At 38.4% G+C, this 21,568-nt stretch overlaps 1 protein-coding gene across 1 annotated transcript; it reads left to right on the top strand.

The window, feature by feature from the left end:
* Positions 1-3,141: 3,141 nt before the first annotated feature.
* On the top strand, positions 3,142-20,890 carry atp1a1b (ATPase Na+/K+ transporting subunit alpha 1b). Its single transcript, XM_053626735.1, has 22 exons — positions 3,142-3,302; positions 9,818-9,925; positions 10,020-10,079; positions 10,159-10,362; positions 10,459-10,572; positions 11,024-11,158; positions 11,274-11,391; positions 11,493-11,761; positions 11,888-12,196; positions 12,430-12,564; positions 13,641-13,836; positions 15,713-15,888; positions 15,971-16,107; positions 17,168-17,318; positions 17,576-17,744; positions 17,832-17,986; positions 18,066-18,189; positions 18,862-19,007; positions 19,106-19,236; positions 19,388-19,489; positions 20,519-20,610; positions 20,705-20,890. The coding sequence occupies exons 1-22, from the start codon at positions 3,291-3,293 to the stop codon at positions 20,731-20,733; spliced, it is 3,072 nt and encodes a 1,023-aa protein (XP_053482710.1). The 5' UTR covers positions 3,142-3,290; the 3' UTR covers positions 20,734-20,890.
* The last annotated feature ends 678 nt before the right edge of the window (positions 20,891-21,568 follow it).

The raw sequence follows: 21,568 nt of genomic DNA, 5'->3' as shown, positions 1-21,568 counted from the left end.
TCACAACAGGAGCCTTGAGAAGATAAAGCACTGGATAATTCAGTGCTTTCCAAGCTGACATTCCTGTGAAATGTGCATTCAACAGCATCAACACTTAGATAATGGGTACGTTTTCCAATTTCTGTTAGAACAGGAAGCAAGAATATACTGAGATGCACTTTTGGGTAAAAATTTTCACTGTTAAATGAGAACAGGAGAATTGACAAACATTTAATAGATGCACAAAGAGTGTAGAATAGTAAAAGATGGGAAAGCAGAAAAGATAAAAATAGAAAAAGAGATTTATATAGGCTACTTGCATAGCTACAGATGAGCACAATGTTTTACAGTTACACACAGAATATAGAATTTCAGAATGTCCCACTAATCATTGACACCTTAAAAGCAAAACAAAGACATAGTAAAGGGAAACCTATCTATTGTATAGCCACATTCTAGATGCATATTATTTCCACATTAAGTTAATTTGTTTAGCAAAACTTGACTAGAGCTGGTAATTTTATCAGGTGACCTTGTTCAGGAAAGAACCAGGCACTGTATGAGGTGTCAGTGCTCCCGTACCACCCAGTCCCCAACTATCTCTGCTCTAAAACACCCACTTAACATGGTCATTAAGCTTAAATATTGAATTAATTTGTGTCCTTCAAGTGAAAATACTACCAAATCAAAACACTGAATGATAATGGTGGAGGACCCAAACATTTCAAATAAAAAGGAAAATGAAAAGTGATGTCACTGTGATACTGGCACAATATTATTTCAGTAAATCCTCAAGATAATTCAGCTGCACCTCCATCCTCCAAAACAGGGACTGTTGTTTATCACTTGGGATGGAAGTAGCCTCGCACCAGAGCGCTTGAGAGAGAGAGTTGCGTCAACTCTGTTCACTCCAATCACCAGCTTTTTACAGCAATGGTGGATCGTGGAGCCTCTCAGTAGTTCCCAGAAGTTAGCATTAAATACTAGCAGAGCAGTAGAATTGCAGCAGAACAGACTATTTTTGTGATGTACTTTTAAAAGGTAAGACTTTTAAAGAATAAGATAGCATATTATCAGTGCATCTGAATCAAATTAACTTGTACATTAAAGCATGCTAGTGAATTATTTCTCACTAAATTAGTAGTTTTACGGTTTGTTATCAGATAACAGATTAGGCTAGGATAGGTTACTGGAAGTTAGCAACATAACAAACTATGAACAGCCTGTTAAATTAATTGTCAAATTTGTTCTCTTAATGCGATATCACACACGGTTGTGAAATTAGAGGAAAAGGCTTCTAAACATGACTATTTGCAGGTTGGGGGGAGTTAAGTATTAGTTAAATATAACATTGGGCTGTGTAATAGTGGTGGGTGGAAGAGGTAAAATGAGGATATCCATTTTATTCCTTATTACACATGTAATAAAGAATAAAATTCCTTGTTGTGGGAAGAGAGCTATTTTTATGATGTATCCTATTATGATGTCAGTGTCCTCACATCCCTTCTTTCCTCAATCTGTGAAACTGATATAGGCAGAATACATGGTACTGCTAATTTTTATATATTGAAAATAATATATCACTTCAAAATAAGAAATATTACTACAATTAGTAAGAGTTCATACATATTGTACCTGTGTCACCTCTAACACTATAGCTGGGATCAGCAGCAATGTGCTCTATTTTTATATTTCCAGGGGTGCATCGTGGTGCACGGGGGCCTCCTCTTTTTGACCACAGGACGATGCACAAAGATGGTGTGAATAACAATTGGTCTCAACCTAGTCTTGGCCTTTTTGGCCAAGAACTGGTCTGCTTCAAAATGTGCCTGCAGAGTGACTTGAGTTTACTTCCTACACACAACTCTGTTTTGTCTACCCACATACAGTACATGTCCCATAGTGGTTAAATGCACAGTATTACGGAACACTTTATACATAGTTAAAACCAACTAAGAACATGAGACAACAGCCTGAAGACTCTCTGCAATGAGACAGCACCCTCACCATGAGTCTCAGCTCCGTGGGGTTTGCAAGTCTTTCGCTGTTCCTTATTTTTTAATAAACCTAACATTAAACTTCCCCATGGTGCAGTCTTTGTGAGAAAGTGCAAGTATACTTAAGTATGATTACCTCACAAACATGTTTGGTGTTGTAATGTTTTGTTATATTTAGATTGCTCCTGCTCATTTGAGCCAACCATTGTCCTCATCTCCGTGTCAGTGGGGGCATCATCCATTCATGCTCCTTTCTCTGATCAATTGGAGCATCCACATGCAGCACAGCAAACCATGGTGGACACTATACAAGGACAACGTGCAGGAAAAGACAGACAAAGCTTGACATGCTTTTCAGTTTATTAGAAATGTATTTATAAATCCATTGCTGTAAATAAGCGTATAGTAAAAGTCAAAATACATACATATATATGATTGTGTATGAACACGTTGTTTTAAGTTGTTTTTAAGTTGAATATATTATTTATGAATGTATATTTAAATAAGTGCAGGGGTACATAAGAATTGTAAACATTAAGATTAATTTAATTTCACTTAATTTAATTTAACATTTCACTCATTTGCAATGGATTTTCTAAGACAACACACTTAACATCATGCTGCTGCTGCTAGTCCATTAACCCATTGTGCAGTGAGTTGACAATCACTGTTAGTCTCCTGTCTCTTGTCCTATCCGAGAGTCATAAAGATGACATTAGTGAGTTTAAGAACATAAAAAATATTCATTAAAAACAACAGCAACACGGTCTTTAATCATGGTGTGTTAACAAGGAAGGTACTGCTAATTGACCACACTGATCCTCAAATATTAGTGGATTTTATTACTTTTTCAAACAACATTGATGTAACTATATATACATACTACATACACATGCCGGTGTGTTATATAAATATTGTAAATCAATGCATTTATTAGCTACTAATGACCAAAAATCGCAGTTCCTGTCTCTCTATCTCCATGGATTCAAATCACCCGCAAAAACCTTCCTGGAACTATCTGAAGTCTACATGAATCACGTGACGATCGAGTGTTTTGAACTTCCGTTGGCGCTCAAGGGCTCTACCTCGCGAGACCCCAAAACACGCCCCTAGGCCCAGCGTGACCATGGTAACCTCTGCATACGTCATCGGAACAGCAGCTCCAGCTATAAAACTTAAACGAGTTTCTGCCACTGGGGTTCAGTGGGGCGAGTTTTAAGTGTTTGTTTTAAAGACCTGGAAGCTCAGTAAGGCAGCGGAGAACTACAGAAAAACATTTAAGAAAGTTCGAACTTCAGCGGGTGACGAGCAGAGATGGGACACGGAGTGAGTAAAACCAGACAAGCAGTTCTAAAGGTGTTAGGTGTGAACTAGGCAGCATGTGTTAGTGAGTAGTTACATAAATCTGGCCACGATGTAGTATTTAAATAGACTGCGGTTAATGAAAAAGATACAGATTCTGCAGGTACAGTTGGTGGTTCGTGGTGAATTTGCTGCCAGTTTAATAGAGATAAATAACCAGCGTACAGTCTGCTCTTCCCTAATCGCATTCAATTTTCATGTGATCCACATTGTTTATTTAATCGTAATTGTGGACGTTATGTGGAAAACTCTGACATGGTGTAAGATATAGACTGACGATGTAAACATGACTGACATTTCAAACAGCCGTAGAAGAAATGTCCAAGGTAGAAGGTGCTTCTTGAGATTCTGAAATGATACTATGTTCAGATGATATCTGATTATGCATTATAGGTTTTTCTGTGTAAGCATTACTTGGCATAATCTTGTGCTGAACATATCTCGAGACAACAAAGGCAAACAAAAAGGCATCCTCAAAGCCATCCTCCTGTGTGGAAAACTCCTATCCTCTGTCCAAAGTGCTTTTCTGAACTTTTATTAAAAACAAAAATAAATAATGATAATAATAATAATAATTAGGGGGAAAAAATACTTTAAAAATCTTTGTTTACTATGTTCTAAACTATTAAAGCATCATTATTATTATTATTATTATTATTATTATTATTATTATTGTTGTTGTTGTTGTTGGTGGTGGTGGTGGTGGTGGTGGTAGTAGTAGTAGTAGTAGTCTTATTATGATTATTAGTGATATTGTTATTATTATTATTATTATTATTAGTAGTAGTAGTAGTAGTAGTAGTAGTAGTAGTAGTCTTTATTATCATTATTAGGGATGCACCGAATGTTCAGCAACTGAAATTATTCGGCCGAAAATAGCAAAAAAAAAAAAGTATTTTCGGTGTTCGGGCGAATAAGTGAAAAGGCCGAATAAATTTGACCGAATAATGACGTGTTTGATGATGCGACCAAATAGCCTAGCAACCAGAGTGAGATGCGCGAATGTCACGACCTCGATGAGGGGGCGCGCGCATGCACGAGCTACGTGCACGAGCTACGTGCTCTTCGGCTGTTGAAGGAAGTTTGCTGTGGACACGTGCGTTTGTTTTGTTTTTGTTCCGGAGTATTCTGTCACGTCGCGAGACGTAAGGGAGTAGAGTACGGAAGCAGGTAAAGACGTATTTGTTTAAGGGCAAGCAGACAAATCCAAATCGTAATCCAAAAAACGTAGTCAAGACAGGCAAAGGGTCGGGCGATCGACAAACAGGCATAAATGGGGCAAAGCCGTAATCAAAGTCGTGGTCACAGAAAACAGGGTCAAAACACAAAACAAGAAACATGAACTAGTACTATGGACTGGGAGTGGAAAAACCAGCGGGGACTAAATGAACTAATCTATAGTTTAAACTAACTAAGTCTATCAAGGAACATAACATTAACAACGTATCTAACTATACTATATCTACTATAATACTCCGCGAGGTGTACAGGGACGCGAGCGGTATATATCCCCAATATAATCAGCCGTACATAACTGATTATAACCATTTTTTGCACTTTTGTCAATGCACTTTTTAATGCACTTTTTTGTTGTAGGCTACAGAGTGTTACGTTCTTTCAGCAGTCAGTTATAGGCCTAACATAGGCTATTCAAGGGGGGCTCAAAGATGACCACATCAAAATATTTTTATTTTACTAATTTATTTATTTAAAGTTATATTGTGCCTTGCTGGTAGCCTGTGCCTGCTGGAATGAAAGAAAAAAAAAAGTTCAGTGTTAAATAAATATTTTGAACACAGCACATTTTGCCTTTTTAATTTATGCAATGGTGAAAAAAAATGGCAAAATAAATGGAAAAAACGCGAAAAATGTGTTCGGCTTTCGGCCAAGTTTTTCATTATATTCGGCTTCAGCCAAGAATTTTCATTTCGGTTCATCCGTAATTATTATTATTATTATTATTATTATTATTAGTAGTAGTAGTAGTAGTAGTAGTAGTAGTAGTAGTTTGCTTATAAGGAGGTTAAAAAGTAAAACTCTTGTTTACAAGGGGTCTTGTAAAACTGCAAGCAAAAGAGTTACACAATCATCACATGTAAGCTGTGAACTATTTTATTATGTTTACCAAAAACATTTTATAAACTGCATTATTCCATGGCATGTAGAATCATCTTAGTTTCTTTCATAAGAATCACCTATGTAAAATAGGGAAAAGGGAAAATGTTTTTCAAGAAAAACATAATTTTCCTTTATGGCAGAGTTACCGAATAGGGATCTTATATGCAATATAATCCAGGTGTGTGCTTCAGTGGACTGGATTAGGCTAGCTAGTAATTCACAAAAAAGGAAAACTTTTCTTAAATACTTACATTATTTCTTCACAATGGAGAGATCTGTTATGAAGGAGCCAAACATGTAAACAGTGTGATTTTCATGTGTCTTTTTGACACAATTGGTGAAACCTATTTTATGGTTTATTCTTAAAATTATTTGTATTTTTATTATGGGTTAAAGTTTTATTTGGGTGCCGACAGCTGGGAAGGTTGTCCCTCCTTTGTAATTTGATGAGAACGCATGAAGATAAAAATAGGATTTAGAATAACAAGCCAAAAAATGTTATATAATCTAGTAGTCCATTCAAATGCCTGCCTGCAATGGTCTTATCAACCATGGCAACTGAACAACCCTTCACTGTGAGAGGACTGATGCATGAGTGCTCAAATAACTTCCATCCTGTTTTGGAATGCACAGCTCCTTTTTTCACTCTTTGAGGCACTCTTTTGGCCATTGTGTGATCCCTATCACAAAGCTTACAGTGTTACAAGTTGTTATTGCAGTTGTCCCGCTATGTTGGGACATATTGTGCTCGGAATGTCCTGGTTGAATGAATTATCTACCTCATTGCAACAGAGTGGAACATGCCGTGCTGACTGAAATGTCCTAAACCATTTAGAAAATATGCTTAATAAAATTATTCCACCACACAGTGGACTGTGAACAAGATAATCATATGCATCATATGCAACACTAAACCAGTCATTATTTTTATTTCCTAAAGAGAATGATAAAATCCTCAGGTATGTTGTGAGTATTGAGAATTGTACTTCTGATCCTTTCAGCAAAGCACCATGGGTGTTTTAGGATTGGTGGTGACTTCATTGATATTATGTCATGTATGGATACCATAATACAAATATTGTGTATTATGTCATCTATGCTATTCAATGCCTCAGATTCTTTATGTAATTGCAGCTTTTCAGCAATATGTTCAATCTAGCTATAGGGCAATTTTAAGGTGGTGTAATTCAGTGTCTCTTGGTGAGCCACAGTCTCCAACATGTGAAGCACAAAAACATAAGCATCCTCGCTAATGCAGCACCTCAACGGTGAACAATGGTTGAACAGTTATTTGAATAAAACATGAGTTATAAAGGCCATCAAAGGGTCCTTATCCACTGTGAAACTCTCAGTTTCAGGTATGCAGAGAGCAATTAGTGATGATTAAGTATTAACATATGCTGATGTTCTTTTTTGAAATACACAACCGAGATGCTAATAAAAAGCAAGTTATGACTTTTATATCCAGGCCTTCATTCCAGTGTTGCATTCTTTCCAGTGCAATCATTTGTTTCACTTGAAGTGACACTAATTCACTGTAATAACTGCACGTGTGACTAGTTGAGATGGTCATTTTACTACAAAGCAAATGTTATTATAATGCTTGCATTGTTAGCACTGTATTGCTACTTGACTTGTTATACAGGGTTAATGTTGAGAAAATAAATAAAACAAATTCCTAATAACAAGATAATTTCAGATTATTATTTATTAGAATATTCAAGTGGTCATGCAAACAGCATTATACACTGTACTGAAAATGTTTCTGATTTGACTCATTTTTTAATTCTGATTCAGTGACATACCTTGAAGTGGAAACCCATGTGATGTTGACTGTCACAGATCATATACATGAGCACAGGACACACTTGTCACAAAGTATTCACAACTTGGCATCAGAATCAGAAACTTAGTATCAGATCAGTATCAGGTATTGGCCGATGGAGCTCTGATATTGCTACTGGGATGAAAATGGGGAAGAATGTGACTGGTGCCACAATAATTTTTATGTAGTAATATAGTGTCTGCATGAGAATTAACCTTTTGATATTTGTTTAAAAATTTCACAAAAATTCTGTGCTCTCATGGATATCAAACAATTCAAACAAAACACAGGCTTATAAAAAAAATTTTTAAATATATGTGTGCTACAATTATTGGTACGCTTTTAGTCAATACTTAGTGCTACCTTCCTTTGCCAAGACTCAGCTCTGAGTCTTCTCCTATAACGCCTGATGAGGTTGGAGAATACATGGCAAAGGATCTGAGACCATTCCTCCACACAGAATCTCTCCAGATCCTTCAAATTTCGAGGTCCACGCTGGTGGACTCTCCTCTTCAGTTCACCCCACAGGTTGTCTGTGGGTTTCAAGTCAGGGAACTGGGATGGCCATGGCCATGGCATGACCTTGATTTTGTGGTCAGTAAACCATTTTTGTGTTGATTTTGATGTATGTTTTGGATCATTGTCCTGCTGGAAGATCCAACCACAGCCCATTTTAAGCTTTCTGGCAGAGGCAGTCAGGTTTTCATTTAATTTCTGTTTATAGATATATAGAGTCCATGATGCCATGTATCTTAACAAAATGTCCAGGTCCTCTGGCAGAAAAAACATCCCAAAACGTTATAGATCCACCACCATATTTAACTGTGGCCATGAGGTACTTTTCCATATGGCTACCTCTCTGTGTGCACCAAAACCACCTCTGGTGTTTATTGCGAAAAAGCTCTATTTTGGATTGTTCTGACCATAGAACCCCATGTGAAGTTCCAGTAGTATCTGACAAATTGAAGACTCTTGAGTTTTCTATGCAACTAACTTCTGCAATTCTCCAGCTGTGATCCTTGGAGATTTTTTGGCCACTAAAACCATCCTATTCACAGTGCATTGAGACAATATAGACACATATCCTCTTCCAGGTTGATTCATAACATTTCCAGTTGACTGGAACTTCTTGATTATTGCCCCGATGGTGGAAATGTGCATTTTCAATGATTTTGCTATTATCTTATAGCCACTTCCCATTTTGTGATGCTTAACAACTTTTTGCCGCACATCACAAGTTTGCAATTGTTTGATATCCATGAGAGCAGAGTATTTTTGTGAATTTTATTCAACAAAAGATCAAACACTTAAACAACAAAGACAATTTTTACAAAGGGTGCCAGTATTAATGGAGGTTAGTTTACAGTACAGTATTAATGTACATTAGTTTAGATACGTTACAGTGTTTTGTGTTCACCTTTACATAAACCGGTTTGTTTGTGTCAGTCTACTGTAGTTTGTATTTCTGCAGAACCATCCATCCATCCATCTTCTACCGCTTACTCCTTCTTCAGGGTCGCGGGGAACCTGGAGTCTATCCCAGGGAGCATCGGGCACAAGGCGGGGTACAGGGTGCCAGGCCATCGCAGGGCACAATCACATACACATTCATACACTACGGGCACTTTAGACACACCAATCAGCCTACCATGCATGTCTTTGGACTGGGGGAGGAAACCCCCACAGCACGAGGAGAACATGCAAACTCCGCACACACATGGCCCCGGCGGGAATCGAACCCCAGCCCCTGGAGGTGTGAGGCGAACGTGCTAACCACTGGCTTTTTTCATTTAAGCCACTTCCTTAAATGAGTAGTACTTACTTGCACAAACTTAAGAACTCAGTAAAAATTCTTTGGTTGACAAATCAATCTTGAAAATGTTTTGCCAGTCATTCGACTTGAGCGGTTTTATTAGTTCCAGCAGAAGTCATGAAGCCTCTTAAATGAGTAGTGAAATATATTTAGGTTTATAAGGCAATTAAATAAGATAGACATTAAAAAATTATCCAGATGACTGTATAGTTGGCCTTGTGTAGGTTACCAGCTGCTACACTTTCCTAACATACCTATATCAAGCTTTTGGTTTATTAAAGCCTGCTTCTATTCTGTTTGCTTCATTAATGTTTTGTGCAATCATAATAATTTTTTTATAAAGTAGAGCTAGTTATTATTCTATTATTAATAGGCTTAGCTGTATTGCATGCATTATGTTTATTGTCTGGTGACATATGGTAATATAACTTCAAACTATGTTTGTGATAATACCATAATAATGTTTTCCATGAAGGTTCATATTGTGATTTGGGATGGTTTTTTAAGTGAATCTGTTTTGTTTAAAAAACAGAGACCTTAACCAATTTAATTTCTAATCACTATGCCACATACTGCCTTACTCTATAATCTTTGAGATTATACTAACCTCTTTCTACAGTTGACTTCATTTAGTGTCAAGTAATGTTGGTCATAATATGGTCATTTTAAAAAAACTAATTCAAAATAAAGATCTTCCAAAAAGAAATCTTTGCACCATCACAGGGAGGAGGACGAGATCAATATGACCTGGCAGCAACGTCAGAGCAAAGTGGGAAGAAAAAGAACAAGAACAGGAAAGATATGGATGAGCTGAAAAAGGAAGTGGATTTGGTGAGCATTTTAACTTTTTTTGTTTTGATAATACTGACACTGGAACATCAGACAAAATTTTGCAAAATTTTCTTTTATTGATATTTCTATTAAGGATGATCACAAGCTGAGCTTAGATGAGCTTCATCGTAAATATGGCACAGATTTGAGCAAGGTAAGGGAATTAATGTATTTTCACAATTAAGAGAATCTTAAGAGAACAAGGTTGTTCTATTTATCTATGTCTCTACCAGGGCCTTACAACCACACGTGCACAAGAAATTCTTGCCCGTGATGGCCCCAATGCCCTCACTCCTCCACCTACCACACCGGAGTGGGTGAAATTCTGTAAGCAGATGTTTGGAGGCTTCTCCATGCTGCTGTGGACTGGCGCTCTTCTCTGCTTCCTTGCTTATGGTATCCTAGTTGCAATGGAAGATGAACCAGTCAATGACAATGTGAGCAAAACTTTGAAACAAATGGTAATTTTGGTCTGTTTTGTGTTACTATATTAAATATTTTGATCACATTCTGTCTTTTGCTTTGCAATGCAGCTGTATTTGGGAGTTGTGCTTTCAGCTGTTGTCATCGTCACTGGTTGCTTCTCATACTACCAAGAGGCCAAGAGCTCGAAAATCATGGACTCCTTCAAGAACCTGGTGCCCCAGGTAACATAATTATTACTATAGAGCAGATATAAAGCTATTTTAAACATTATGTAGTGATGTGCAATTCTATATACAGTATTTGCATATTTTGAAATGGTTCAATCACTGATCAAAATTAAATCTTCCACTATTTCTGTAGTTTACAAGATTTATTCATACATAGCAGAGTGCTGTAGACTTAAAAATATTGTCAATATGTGCCCTCGTCAACCCATAAGATTAAAGAACTGAGTGCACAGAAAGATACCAGAAGCTGTACGGTATTTTTTTCTTTTTTGAACTTTCTAAGGGAGTGTGTAACAATTACAGTTGATAAGTACCCTACAAATGCAACTGTAAAGAAATGGAATCATCTAAAATAGTTAGAAATAGATGTAAAATAGATTTGGGTTACTCCTGGTTAAGATCATTTTAAACCTTATAACTTTTCATTTTAAATGAATCTTCCCAGCAAGCTTTGGTTATCCGTGACGGTGAGAAAAGTATGATTAATGCTGAGGATGTGGTTCTGGGTGATCTGGTGGAGGTAAAAGGTGGAGACAGGATACCAGCCGACCTGCGTATCATTTCTGCACATGGTTGTAAGGTCGGTCTTTTTGAGAGCACTTCAACAATTCCACTGAAGATAACAATTATTGTTAAGAGCAAACCATTTACATGTCACATCTTTGTACATAACACTCTTTTTTACTATTTTATAGGTGGACAACTCATCTCTTACCGGAGAGTCAGAACCTCAGACTCGTTCTCCAGATTTCTCCAACGATAACCCTCTAGAGACCAGGAATATTGCTTTCTTCTCTACCAACTGTGTGGAAGGTACTTCACAGTAATTGCAGGGATGCTGTGCATAGGATTTTGTAATATTCATAATAAATAACTGATATTCAGTAGAAACTATCCTATTAATTTACCTTTAGGCACTGCGCGTGGTATTGTCATCAGCACTGGCGACCATACTGTCATGGGTCGAATTGCCACACTTGCTTCTGGTCTTGAGGTGGGCAGGACGCCCATCTCTATCGAAATTGAGCACTTCATCCACATCATAACAGGCGTGGCTGTCATTCTTGGACTTTCCTTCTTCATTCTCTCTCTTATCTTGGGCTACAGCTGGCTTGAAGCAGTCATTTTCCTTATTGGAATCATTGTTGCTAATGTGCCTGAAGGTCTTCTTGCCACTGTTACTGTAAGTAAAAATAAAAAGTATGTATTTCAGCTTTAATTGAACTCTGTGTTGACCAAGAGGGACTAAGTAAACCTTAATGGAAGTTGTCTGTAATTTTGCTTTATTTCTTTGTTTGTGTCTCCTTAGGTGTGTCTCACATTGACAGCAAAACGCATGGCAAAGAAGAACTGCCTGGTGAAGAACCTTGAGGCTGTGGAAACCCTGGGCTCCACATCGACCATCTGCTCAGACAAGACAGGAACCTTGACCCAGAACCGCATGACTGTTGCCCACATGTGGTTTGACAACCAGATCCATGAAGCTGACACCACAGAAAACCAGAGCGGAGCCAGCTTTGATCGAAGCTCACTCACCTGGACCTCCCTGGCACGCATTGCTGGGCTTTGCAATAGGGCTGTTTTCTTAGCAGAGCAAACTGATGTTCCTATTTTAAAGGTATTCTTTCCCATGTTATAGCACAGTGATAATACAGGATTAGTTATAGTTGTTACTGCTGTAGGTGCATGCTTATAGGAAAAAAATAAATACATTTAACTAATGACTTAAGATTCTGTCATAACTAGTTTGAAAAACAATGAAAAGAAAAAGATACCTTTAGATACCTAAGTGTTGCATTTTGTAGTGTAATGTGTACTTTATACCCACTGATGGTCTGACTTTCTTCAAAGAGAGATGTTGCTGGAGATGCCTCAGAGTCTGCCCTCCTGAAGTGTATTGAACTTTGTTGTGGATCTGTGAAAGAGATGAGGGACAGACATAAAAAAATGGCAGAAATCCCCTTCAACTCAACTAATAAATACCAGGTTTGGCCTAAGGATATTTTAAACATTCTTTTATTTTGTAACTAGAGATGTAATGGAATGAAAATTTCATATCACGATTATCGTGATCAAAACTATCACGGTTATCAGTATTATCACGGTATTGTTTAAATGTGCTGAAAATGGACAAAAAGTACTGATACACACACTGAAATCTTTTAAACAGGTTTTATATTTGACTATAAGGTGATGGATGGTTGTCACTAGGCTTGTTGCAATCATTTAGTTCAGTTAGAGAACATGGCGGAAGGCAGTGATAGCGCTCGGGAGATTTTACGACCTTCCAAGAGGACCAAATCCGAAGTGTGGTCATATTTTGGATTTTATAAAAATGCTGAGGGAAACTTAATAGGAGATGGTATTCCTGTCTGGAGAGCTTGCCAGAAATAAGGTGCTGTGAAAGAGGCCATTGGCACTTCATTGGTGCTTTTTCCTCTTTTCCCCTGTGCATATAAATCGCTTATGAATGCCCGTGCAGCCATGCACATTTTCACTTCGAATTAGCGGTAGTTCGGAGGCGGCAATTGCTTGAATGATGGGTTCATTATTACTCTTAATGGAAAAACATAACAAAACAGTACAATGACTAACTCGCATATATTAAACCAAACCTTCCGCCATCTTGTATGGGGTTAGAATTGTTTCATAATTCCAAATAAATAGATTACGACCCGCAAATAAATGTAGCGAGATTCACAAAAGGTAAACAAATTCATAAAATAAGTTGGGTAATACTAACTGTCGGTGAATTTTATCATGGTTTATCGTGAAATCTGGTAACCGTTTCATCCCTACGTGTAACAATTATTAGCAGTACCCGTTCCCAACATGGTTTCTTATGTCATATGATATCATACAAAACTGAAAAGCAAGCTATCATCAAACATCTTAATATAATGCTTGATTTAATGATAAACCCAGATCTGATTTCATTAAGAATGAACACTCAGCTGAATAATGCATGAAGCATTTTTCAATACAATACATCTAATCAGAAAATGACATTTATGAAACATTAATTAATTTCTTATTCAATTCATTTTTATCTATATATGTAGCTCTCAGTACACAAGAACCCAGATTCTGCATCGGATTCCAAATACTTGCTTGTAATGAAAGGAGCACCAGAGAGAATTCTGGACCGCTGCAGCACCATAATGATACAAGGAAAAGATCAGCCTCTGGATGACGACATGAGAGAAGCTTTTCAGAATGCGTACCTGGAGCTGGGAGGGCTTGGAGAGAGAGTACTGGGTAAGGACAAAGGGGAGATGAAATGGGAGTAAGCCTATAATTAAGATTTAGTCATTTAGCAACTAACTGGGAGGCAGTGGTGGCTTGGCTGGGTTACTGATTGGAAGGTCAGGGGTTCAGGCCCCAGCACTGCCAAGCTGCCACTGTTGGACCCTTGAACAAGGCCCTTAACCCGCTCTGCTCCAGGGACACTATATCATGGCTGACCCTGCGCTCTGACCCCAGCTTCCTGACATGTTGGGGTATGCCAAGAAAAGGATTTCACTGTGCATATGTACAGTATCTCACAAAAGTGAGTACACCCCTCACATTTTTGTAAATATTTGATTATATCTTTTAATGTGACAACACTGAAGAAATGACACTTTGCTACAATGTAAAGTAGTGAGTGTACAGCTTGGATAACAGTGTAAATTTGCTGTCCCCTAAAAATAACTCAACACACAGCCATTAAAGTCTAAACCGTTGGCAACAAAAGTAAGTACACCCCTAAGTGAAAATGTCCTCTTCCACTCCTCTTCCATGGAGTCCTCTTCCACTCCTCCATGACGACATCACGGAGCTGGTGGATGTTAGAGACCTTGTGCTCCTTCACCTTCTGTTTGAGGATGCCCCACAGATGCTCAATAGGGTTTAGTTCTGGAGACATGCTTGGCCAGTCCATCACCTTCACCCTCAGCTTCTTTAGCAAGGCAGTGGTCGTTATCATGCTGGAATACTGTCCTGCGGCACATTCTCCGAAGGGAGGGGATCATGCTCTGCTTCAGTATGTCACAGTACATGTTGGCATTCATGGTTCCCTCAATGAACTGTAGCTCCCCAGTGCCGGCAGCACTCATGCAGCCCCAGACCATGACACTCCCACCACCATGCTTGACTGTAGGCAAGACACACTTGTCTTTGTACTCCTCACCTGGTTGCCGCCACACATGCTTGACACCATCTGAACCAAATAAGTTTATCTTGGTCTCATCAGACCACAGGACATGGTTCCAGTAATCCATGTCCTTAGTCTGCTTGTCTTCAGCAAACTGTCTGTGGGCTTTCTTGTGCATCATCTTTAGAAGAGGCTTCCTTCTGGGACTACAGCCATGCAGACCAATTTGATGCAGTGTGCAGCGTATGGTCTGAGCACTGACAGGCTGACCCCCACCCGTTCAACCTCTGCAGCAATGCTGGCAGCACTCATGTCTATTTCCCAAAGACAACCTCGATATGACGCTGAGCACGTGCACTCAACTTCTTTGGTTCACCATGGTGAGGCCCCTTCTGAGTGGAACCTGTCCTGTCAAACTGCTGTATGGTCTTGGCCACCGTGCTGCAGCTCAGTGACAGGGTCTTGGCAATCTTTTTATAGCCTAGGCCATCTTTATGTAGGGCATAAAGCAATTCTTTTTTTCAGCTCCTCAGAGAGTTCTTTGCCATGAGGTGCCATGTTGAACTTCCAGTGACCAGTATGAGGGAGTGTGAGAGCGATGACACCACATTTAACACACCTGCTCCCCATTCACACCTGAGACCTTGTAAAACTAACAAGTCACATGACACCAGGGAGGGGAAAATGACTAATTGGGCCCAATTTGGACATTTTCACTTAGGGGTGTACTCCCTTTTGTTGCCAGTGGTTTAGACATAAATGGCTGTGTGTTGAGTTATTTTGTGGGGACAGCAAATTTACACTGTTATACAAGCTGTACACTCACTACTTTACATTGTAGCAAAGTGTCATTTCTTCAGTGTTGTCACATTAAAAGATATAATCAAATATTTACAAAAATGTGAGGGGTGTACTCACTTTTGTGAGATACTGTATGTGTGATAAATAAAGACTCATTATCATTAACTAACAATTGATTATTTCTACTATTGCTACCAGGATTTTGCCACTTGTACTTGCCTGAGGAACAGTTTCCAGAGGGCTTCCAGTTTGATACAGATCATGAGAACTTTCCTACCGAGAATCTATGCTTTGTTGGTCTCATGTCCATGATTGATCCCCCACGAGCAGCAGTACCAGATGCTGTAGGAAAATGCAGGAGTGCTGGTATTAAGGTATGGCCAACCGGCTGTCTTAGCAATCACATTACTGTATTCGTAGTATTTATTTTTTATATTAGAATATTTCCTTTTTCAGGTTATAATGGTCACTGGTGACCATCCAATCACTGCTAAGGCTATTGCCAAAGGTGTTGGGATTATCTCTGAGGGCAATGAGACTATCGAGGATATTGCTGCACGCTTGAACATTCCTATCAATGAAGTCAATCCAAGGTATCATTTTCACTCTCGACAAAAAGTTAGAAAGCTGTTGACCAACATGTGGCTATGAGCTGTGCTGTTTTCTCTTAACATTGAACATAAGAGATAATATTCAATCCTGGCTTGCATTTTATCTTTTTTCCAGCATTTCTAACTGTGCAGTGGCTGAGTGTGCTAGCAGGAGGGGTATATGACAAATTAAGCTGATTCTGAAATAACGTATGTTGTTCTTGCAAGCTAAGTAACCCAACTAGTAAAAGCCAATATGTGTAGTTCAGCAGGCAGTGGGTTACAGAACAAGTAGCAAATGCGATAGTTACAGCATCAAGCTGCATCCCACCACTCTGAAGTGCGGTTTGCTTAAATCCATTCATCCATTTTCTATATCGCTTATCCTACTGGGTTGCGGGAAACCTGGAGCCTAGCACAAGACAGGGTACACACTGGACAGGGTGCCAATCCATCGCAGGGCACAATCACATACACATTCACACACCCATTCACTACGGACACTTTGGAAATGCCAATCAGCCTACCATGCATGTCTTTGGACTTTGGGGAGGAAACCGAAGTACCTGGAGGAAACCCACACAGCGTGGAGGTGTGAGGCAAACGTGCTAACCACTAAGCCACTGTGCACCCTGCTTAAATACATAATGAATATTTTTTTTTATTTTAGATGGTCTTATTTACATGTTAAATAAAATGTTTTGCAAAAGTCAAGGGAATAGGGTTATTTCTTTCTCTGGTTGTTGAATAGGAGAAGATCGAACAAACAAACAAACAAACAGGTGACTGCTGGCCTGCTGTGCCTACATGTCCATTAATAGCCCAGTCACATATTCTTCTTGTCCTCCCCTGATCTCGAAACTATGCAGCAGTGGATTCCATGACTGCTGTTAAGAAACCCTGCTATAAATAACAAGCAGTCAGATTATCAAGAGCAGGGCAGCACAATACAAGTTGGAGTTACTCATGTACTCTCAAAGCTGAAGCCTCAAATGCCTCACTACATCTTATACAATTAATTAATGAATGAAGAGTAATACGTGTCTTTTTTTTTTTCTTTTAGAGATGCTAAAGCATGTGTGGTCCATGGTGGAGATCTTAAAGACCTTAGTTCTGAACAACTAGATGACATCCTAAAATATCACACAGAGATTGTGTTTGCTAGAACCTCACCCCAGCAGAAACTGATCATTGTTGAAGGGTGTCAGCGCCAGGTTATAATTTTTTTTTCCTGTTCACCTGATTGGTGTATTGGAGTCCTATGATCGAAAAATGTTAGGAAGAATTTCTGCTTTTTATCTCATGTACAGTGCTAGAATCACTGATGTGGCACATGTTGATACAAATACAGGAAATTCTAATAGATATTTCATAAAACTAAGATTTGTAGACATTTTGACTTCTTATTGCAATGGGCTAGACATCTGTCATATCTAAATCTCATGAAAACATAATTTACTGTGTGCCACAGGGAGCCATTGTGGCTGTTACAGGTGATGGTGTGAATGATTCTCCTGCACTGAAGAAAGCTGATATTGGCGTTGCTATGGGCATTGCTGGCTCGGATGTATCCAAGCAGGCTGCTGACATGATACTTCTTGATGACAACTTTGCATCAATTGTGACTGGAGTAGAAGAAGGTACATACACTGTGTGTTCATGGTATTTGCTGAATTCTGCCAAGAACGCTATGTTATTGTTAAGTTACATATATTTTTTCCGTTCAGGCCGGCTGATCTTTGACAACCTGAAGAAGTCCATTGCATACACTTTGACCAGTAACATCCCTGAGATCACACCTTTTCTGTTCTTCATCATTGCTAATATCCCTCTGCCACTGGGAACTGTCACCATTCTATGTATTGACCTTGGAACAGACATGGTCAGTATAAATCCTCCCGTTAACAGTATGCTAGTAATTGTGATGCCAGCTAACACTGTTCTTTGTGTCGTTTATTAAGGTCCCAGCTATTTCCCTGGCATATGAAGCTGCTGAGAGTGATATCATGAAGAGACAGCCCAGAAACCCCAAAACAGACAAACTAGTAAATGAAAGACTCATTAGTATTGCATATGGCCAAATAGGTGAGGATGCTGTAATTTTATGGTTTCTAAATGACAGGCTTAAAATCATATTGGCATGAGTTACAGCAATTTCATATAGATTACATTGTCTGGTTTAAATAGCGTATTTATTTCAACTGCATGCACACAGTTTAACGAACATTTTGTGACGCTCACTTGTTTCATATTAATGACTTAATGACTTGAAAGAAAATCTATAAACAAATCTATAACAAATCTTATACAAATAAGACTAACCCTACAATTAATGCCTCCATATAAAAGGAAGAAGAGTTAATGTGTGCTTGTTGAGGCCAATACACTGCAGTGGCTGAGCTGCTTTACTGGAAGATTTAGTGCACTCTTCCCTGTTTACTGTTTAGGCATCACCTCTTTGTGAGCTTTGTCTTTTGTAGAGTTTTGTGGGCATCACTAAATGTAAATCATTTGTGCAGTGAACACACATTGTAATTTACAGATACTTGGCATTTATCAACATACAGTCATTAGTACAAAGAAAATCGGCGAAGTCGATACATTTGTAAATCTGGTGGGAAATAATTTGGTTTGGCCTACATTTAGAAATCAAACAATATCTTTACACACAACTTTACTGAAAGACAAATGAGGCCTATCATATGGTAAAGGTCTCTGTTTATGCTTTTATGTAAACTGGTTCCACATTTTTCTCAGGTATGATACAGGCGCTAGCTGGCTTCTTCACATATTTTGTCATCTTGGCTGAAAATGGGTTCCTGCCATCAAGTCTACTTGGAATTCGTGTGTATTGGGATGACAGATACATGAATGATCTTGAGGACAGCTATGGGCAGCAGTGGGTAAGTTTAACACTGTTTTGCTCAAATCAGACATTATGGTTATTTATTTCAACAGGTTGTACTCATGGGTTGTGCTCATCCTTCCTGTATAATTTCAGACATATGAACAGAGAAAGATTGTGGAGTTCACCTGCCACACTGCCTTCTTCACCAGCATCGTGATTGTGCAGTGGGCTGATTTGATCATCTGCAAGACCAGGAGGAACTCTGTCTTCCAGCAAGGAATGAAGTAAGTCATGTAGAATAAATAGAGATACTTATCTGAGAATATAAGGAAGCTTGGACCATGGTTATGAAGGGGATATTTCCCATAATGTTACTTAGCTAAAAATGACTCTTTCTTTCTTTTTTTTTTTTTTTTTTTTTTTTTTTTAAATCAGGAATAAAATCCTCATATTCGGATTGTTTGAGGAAACTGCTCTTGCTGCCTTCTTGTCTTACTGCCCAGGGATGGATGTGGCTCTGAGAATGTATCCACTCAAGTAAGCTGAATTAATGCTTTAGTTCTTTAAATATAATGTATTTAGTATTAGATGAGGCTAATACTCCCCCCCACTAAAAAATCACCTAGTGACAAATCTAGCATCTTTTTGGGCAAACCTTAGCTACTTTCCATAGAAGAGAGTGGCCAGTACTGCCCCACGAGCGCAAGGGCCTGCTTTCCCCCCGCAGGAACACCTCTCTCTGCAGCTACTCTGTTCAGTGAGTGGCAGAGAGGAGCAGCACATTCATTCACTTCTAACTTTCTCTCTGAGTGGTTATTTTACATGTAAACATAGCTGAAATCACAGCCTTTGTCTTTAAAGTATGTGGTTCGTGATTAAGTCAGTCGACGTCGTGGTTATAAATCAGGATTTTAGCAGTGCAGAGCAGTAGCTTGGAAATGGCTTGGAAGTGATTGCTTGGTTAACATGTAGCCTTAATTGGCCACGTTTCATTCAACATTACATGCTCGTTCCGTTGTCTGACAACAGAAACAGAAAAATATGTAAATGAGAACAGCTTTATTGAAAATCTGGCTGTGTCAAAATACAGTATGTGAGCACACAGAGTAGGAAAGAAGCAAACAGACAGTAGGTAAAATGCAAATGCATCGCAATGACGTACTGAATATGCTAATTCGCGCATGACCTCATCTGGCAACGTTTAGTGACTTTCCATTGAAAGTTGTTGGAACAGTGCTCCTGTCCCTCACCTGGAGTATATTGATGTTATGGTGAAGATGAAGCATTGCCTGGGAAACGCGAATTTAGTCCAGCATGACTGGAAAAGGCACTAAAGAAAATCTGGTTGTGTTTTATTATTATTATTATTATTATTATTATTATTATTATTGGGGGTTTTTGGAATTTAAAAAGAAGAATTAGAGAACAGGTTTGAATGATATCTCTTGTATAGTCATTGAAAAAAAAAAATGTCTTTGAAAAGTCCTTGAAAGTCCTGGAATTTCAGTATGAAACATCTGTACGAACCCTGAAATTGTGAGATTTAATTACTGGCTCTTTCTTCAGACCCAACTGGTGGTTCTGCGCTTTCCCATACTCTCTCCTCATCTTTATCTATGATGAAATCAGAAAGCTCATCCTCCGGCGCTATCCTGGAGGTAAATACAAAACTACATTCTTTTCTGTTGTATCCCATAATATAAAAGTCAGCATCTAAAGCCTAAAGTATATTTTTACTCCTTTACTTTTTAGGCTGGGTGGAGAGAGAGACGTACTATTAGAACATCATATCAACAGAATTTGAGTCTTTTTGTTTAGCTGTCTGATAGTTTTGCTGCTCTGGATTTTAACCTATTTACATTTAAATATGTTTTGTAACCAATTTTATAAACATTTTAAATGTGTAATATGAATAAACAATTAATGTAGACCCATTTCTTTCATTTAAAGTACTTAAAAGTTTAAAGTGGTCTCTTGTCTTTTTATTATATATTTAAGGATCCATTCTGTATGTCTTGTGGCATATTTACACTGGATGACTATTATAATCTGATCAACAGTGAAGAGATGAAAAACATGGAAGAAAGTGGTGGCTTGGATATCATCAAGCACTTCCAAAGTATTCTATTTGTAGTGAGGAAGTACTTTGTGGGAACCAGGGTTAGCCTGAACTGGATGTGTTTCAATTCTCCATGACGACATGCTTCCATTTAATGGCTTTGTTAATTCATTCATTCAAGCCTCATTTATGCGTGAAAGCTATTTAAATGCAAGACCAGTGTGTTATTCTATTTCTTTTTTTGGAGAGACCGTTATACACAAGGAGACAATCAGTGATGAATTGGTATTGTTAAAATACGCATAATGATGCACATGTTAAATTAGGGAATTTATGGTTTTATACACATTACCATTATTTGTCATCACTTGAGGAGAAATAAATGATGAAGTCTTATAGAGGGTAAAATAATGTGTTCAAGTGCTCAGTAGCTCATCTACAACTTACCACCCACCATCAAACTCTGCCAGAATTTCCCATGCTTCATTAGAATGAATTAAAGCGGAGAAAATAGTGTCATTGAGTTGTCAAGCTCTGGGCTTTGATTAATTGTTTAT

The sequence above is a fragment of the Ictalurus furcatus genome, chromosome 6 (genome assembly GCF_023375685.1).
Source record: "Ictalurus furcatus strain D&B chromosome 6, Billie_1.0, whole genome shotgun sequence".
In the NCBI taxonomy this organism is placed as follows: domain Eukaryota; kingdom Metazoa; phylum Chordata; class Actinopteri; order Siluriformes; family Ictaluridae; genus Ictalurus; species Ictalurus furcatus.
The sequence above is the reverse complement of the archived record's forward strand: the minus strand, read 5'-3'. Positions and strand labels throughout refer to the sequence as shown.

Excerpts from the sequence above, each read along its gene's own strand:
- atp1a1b (XM_053626735.1), top strand. Across the intron at positions 12,565-13,640 it reads ACTCAACTAATAAATACCAG|CTCTCAGTACACAAGAACCC; the intron begins GTTTGGCCTAAG and ends CTATATATGTAG. Across the intron at positions 20,611-20,704 it reads CCTCCGGCGCTATCCTGGAG|GCTGGGTGGAGAGAGAGACG; the intron begins GTAAATACAAAA and ends TTTACTTTTTAG.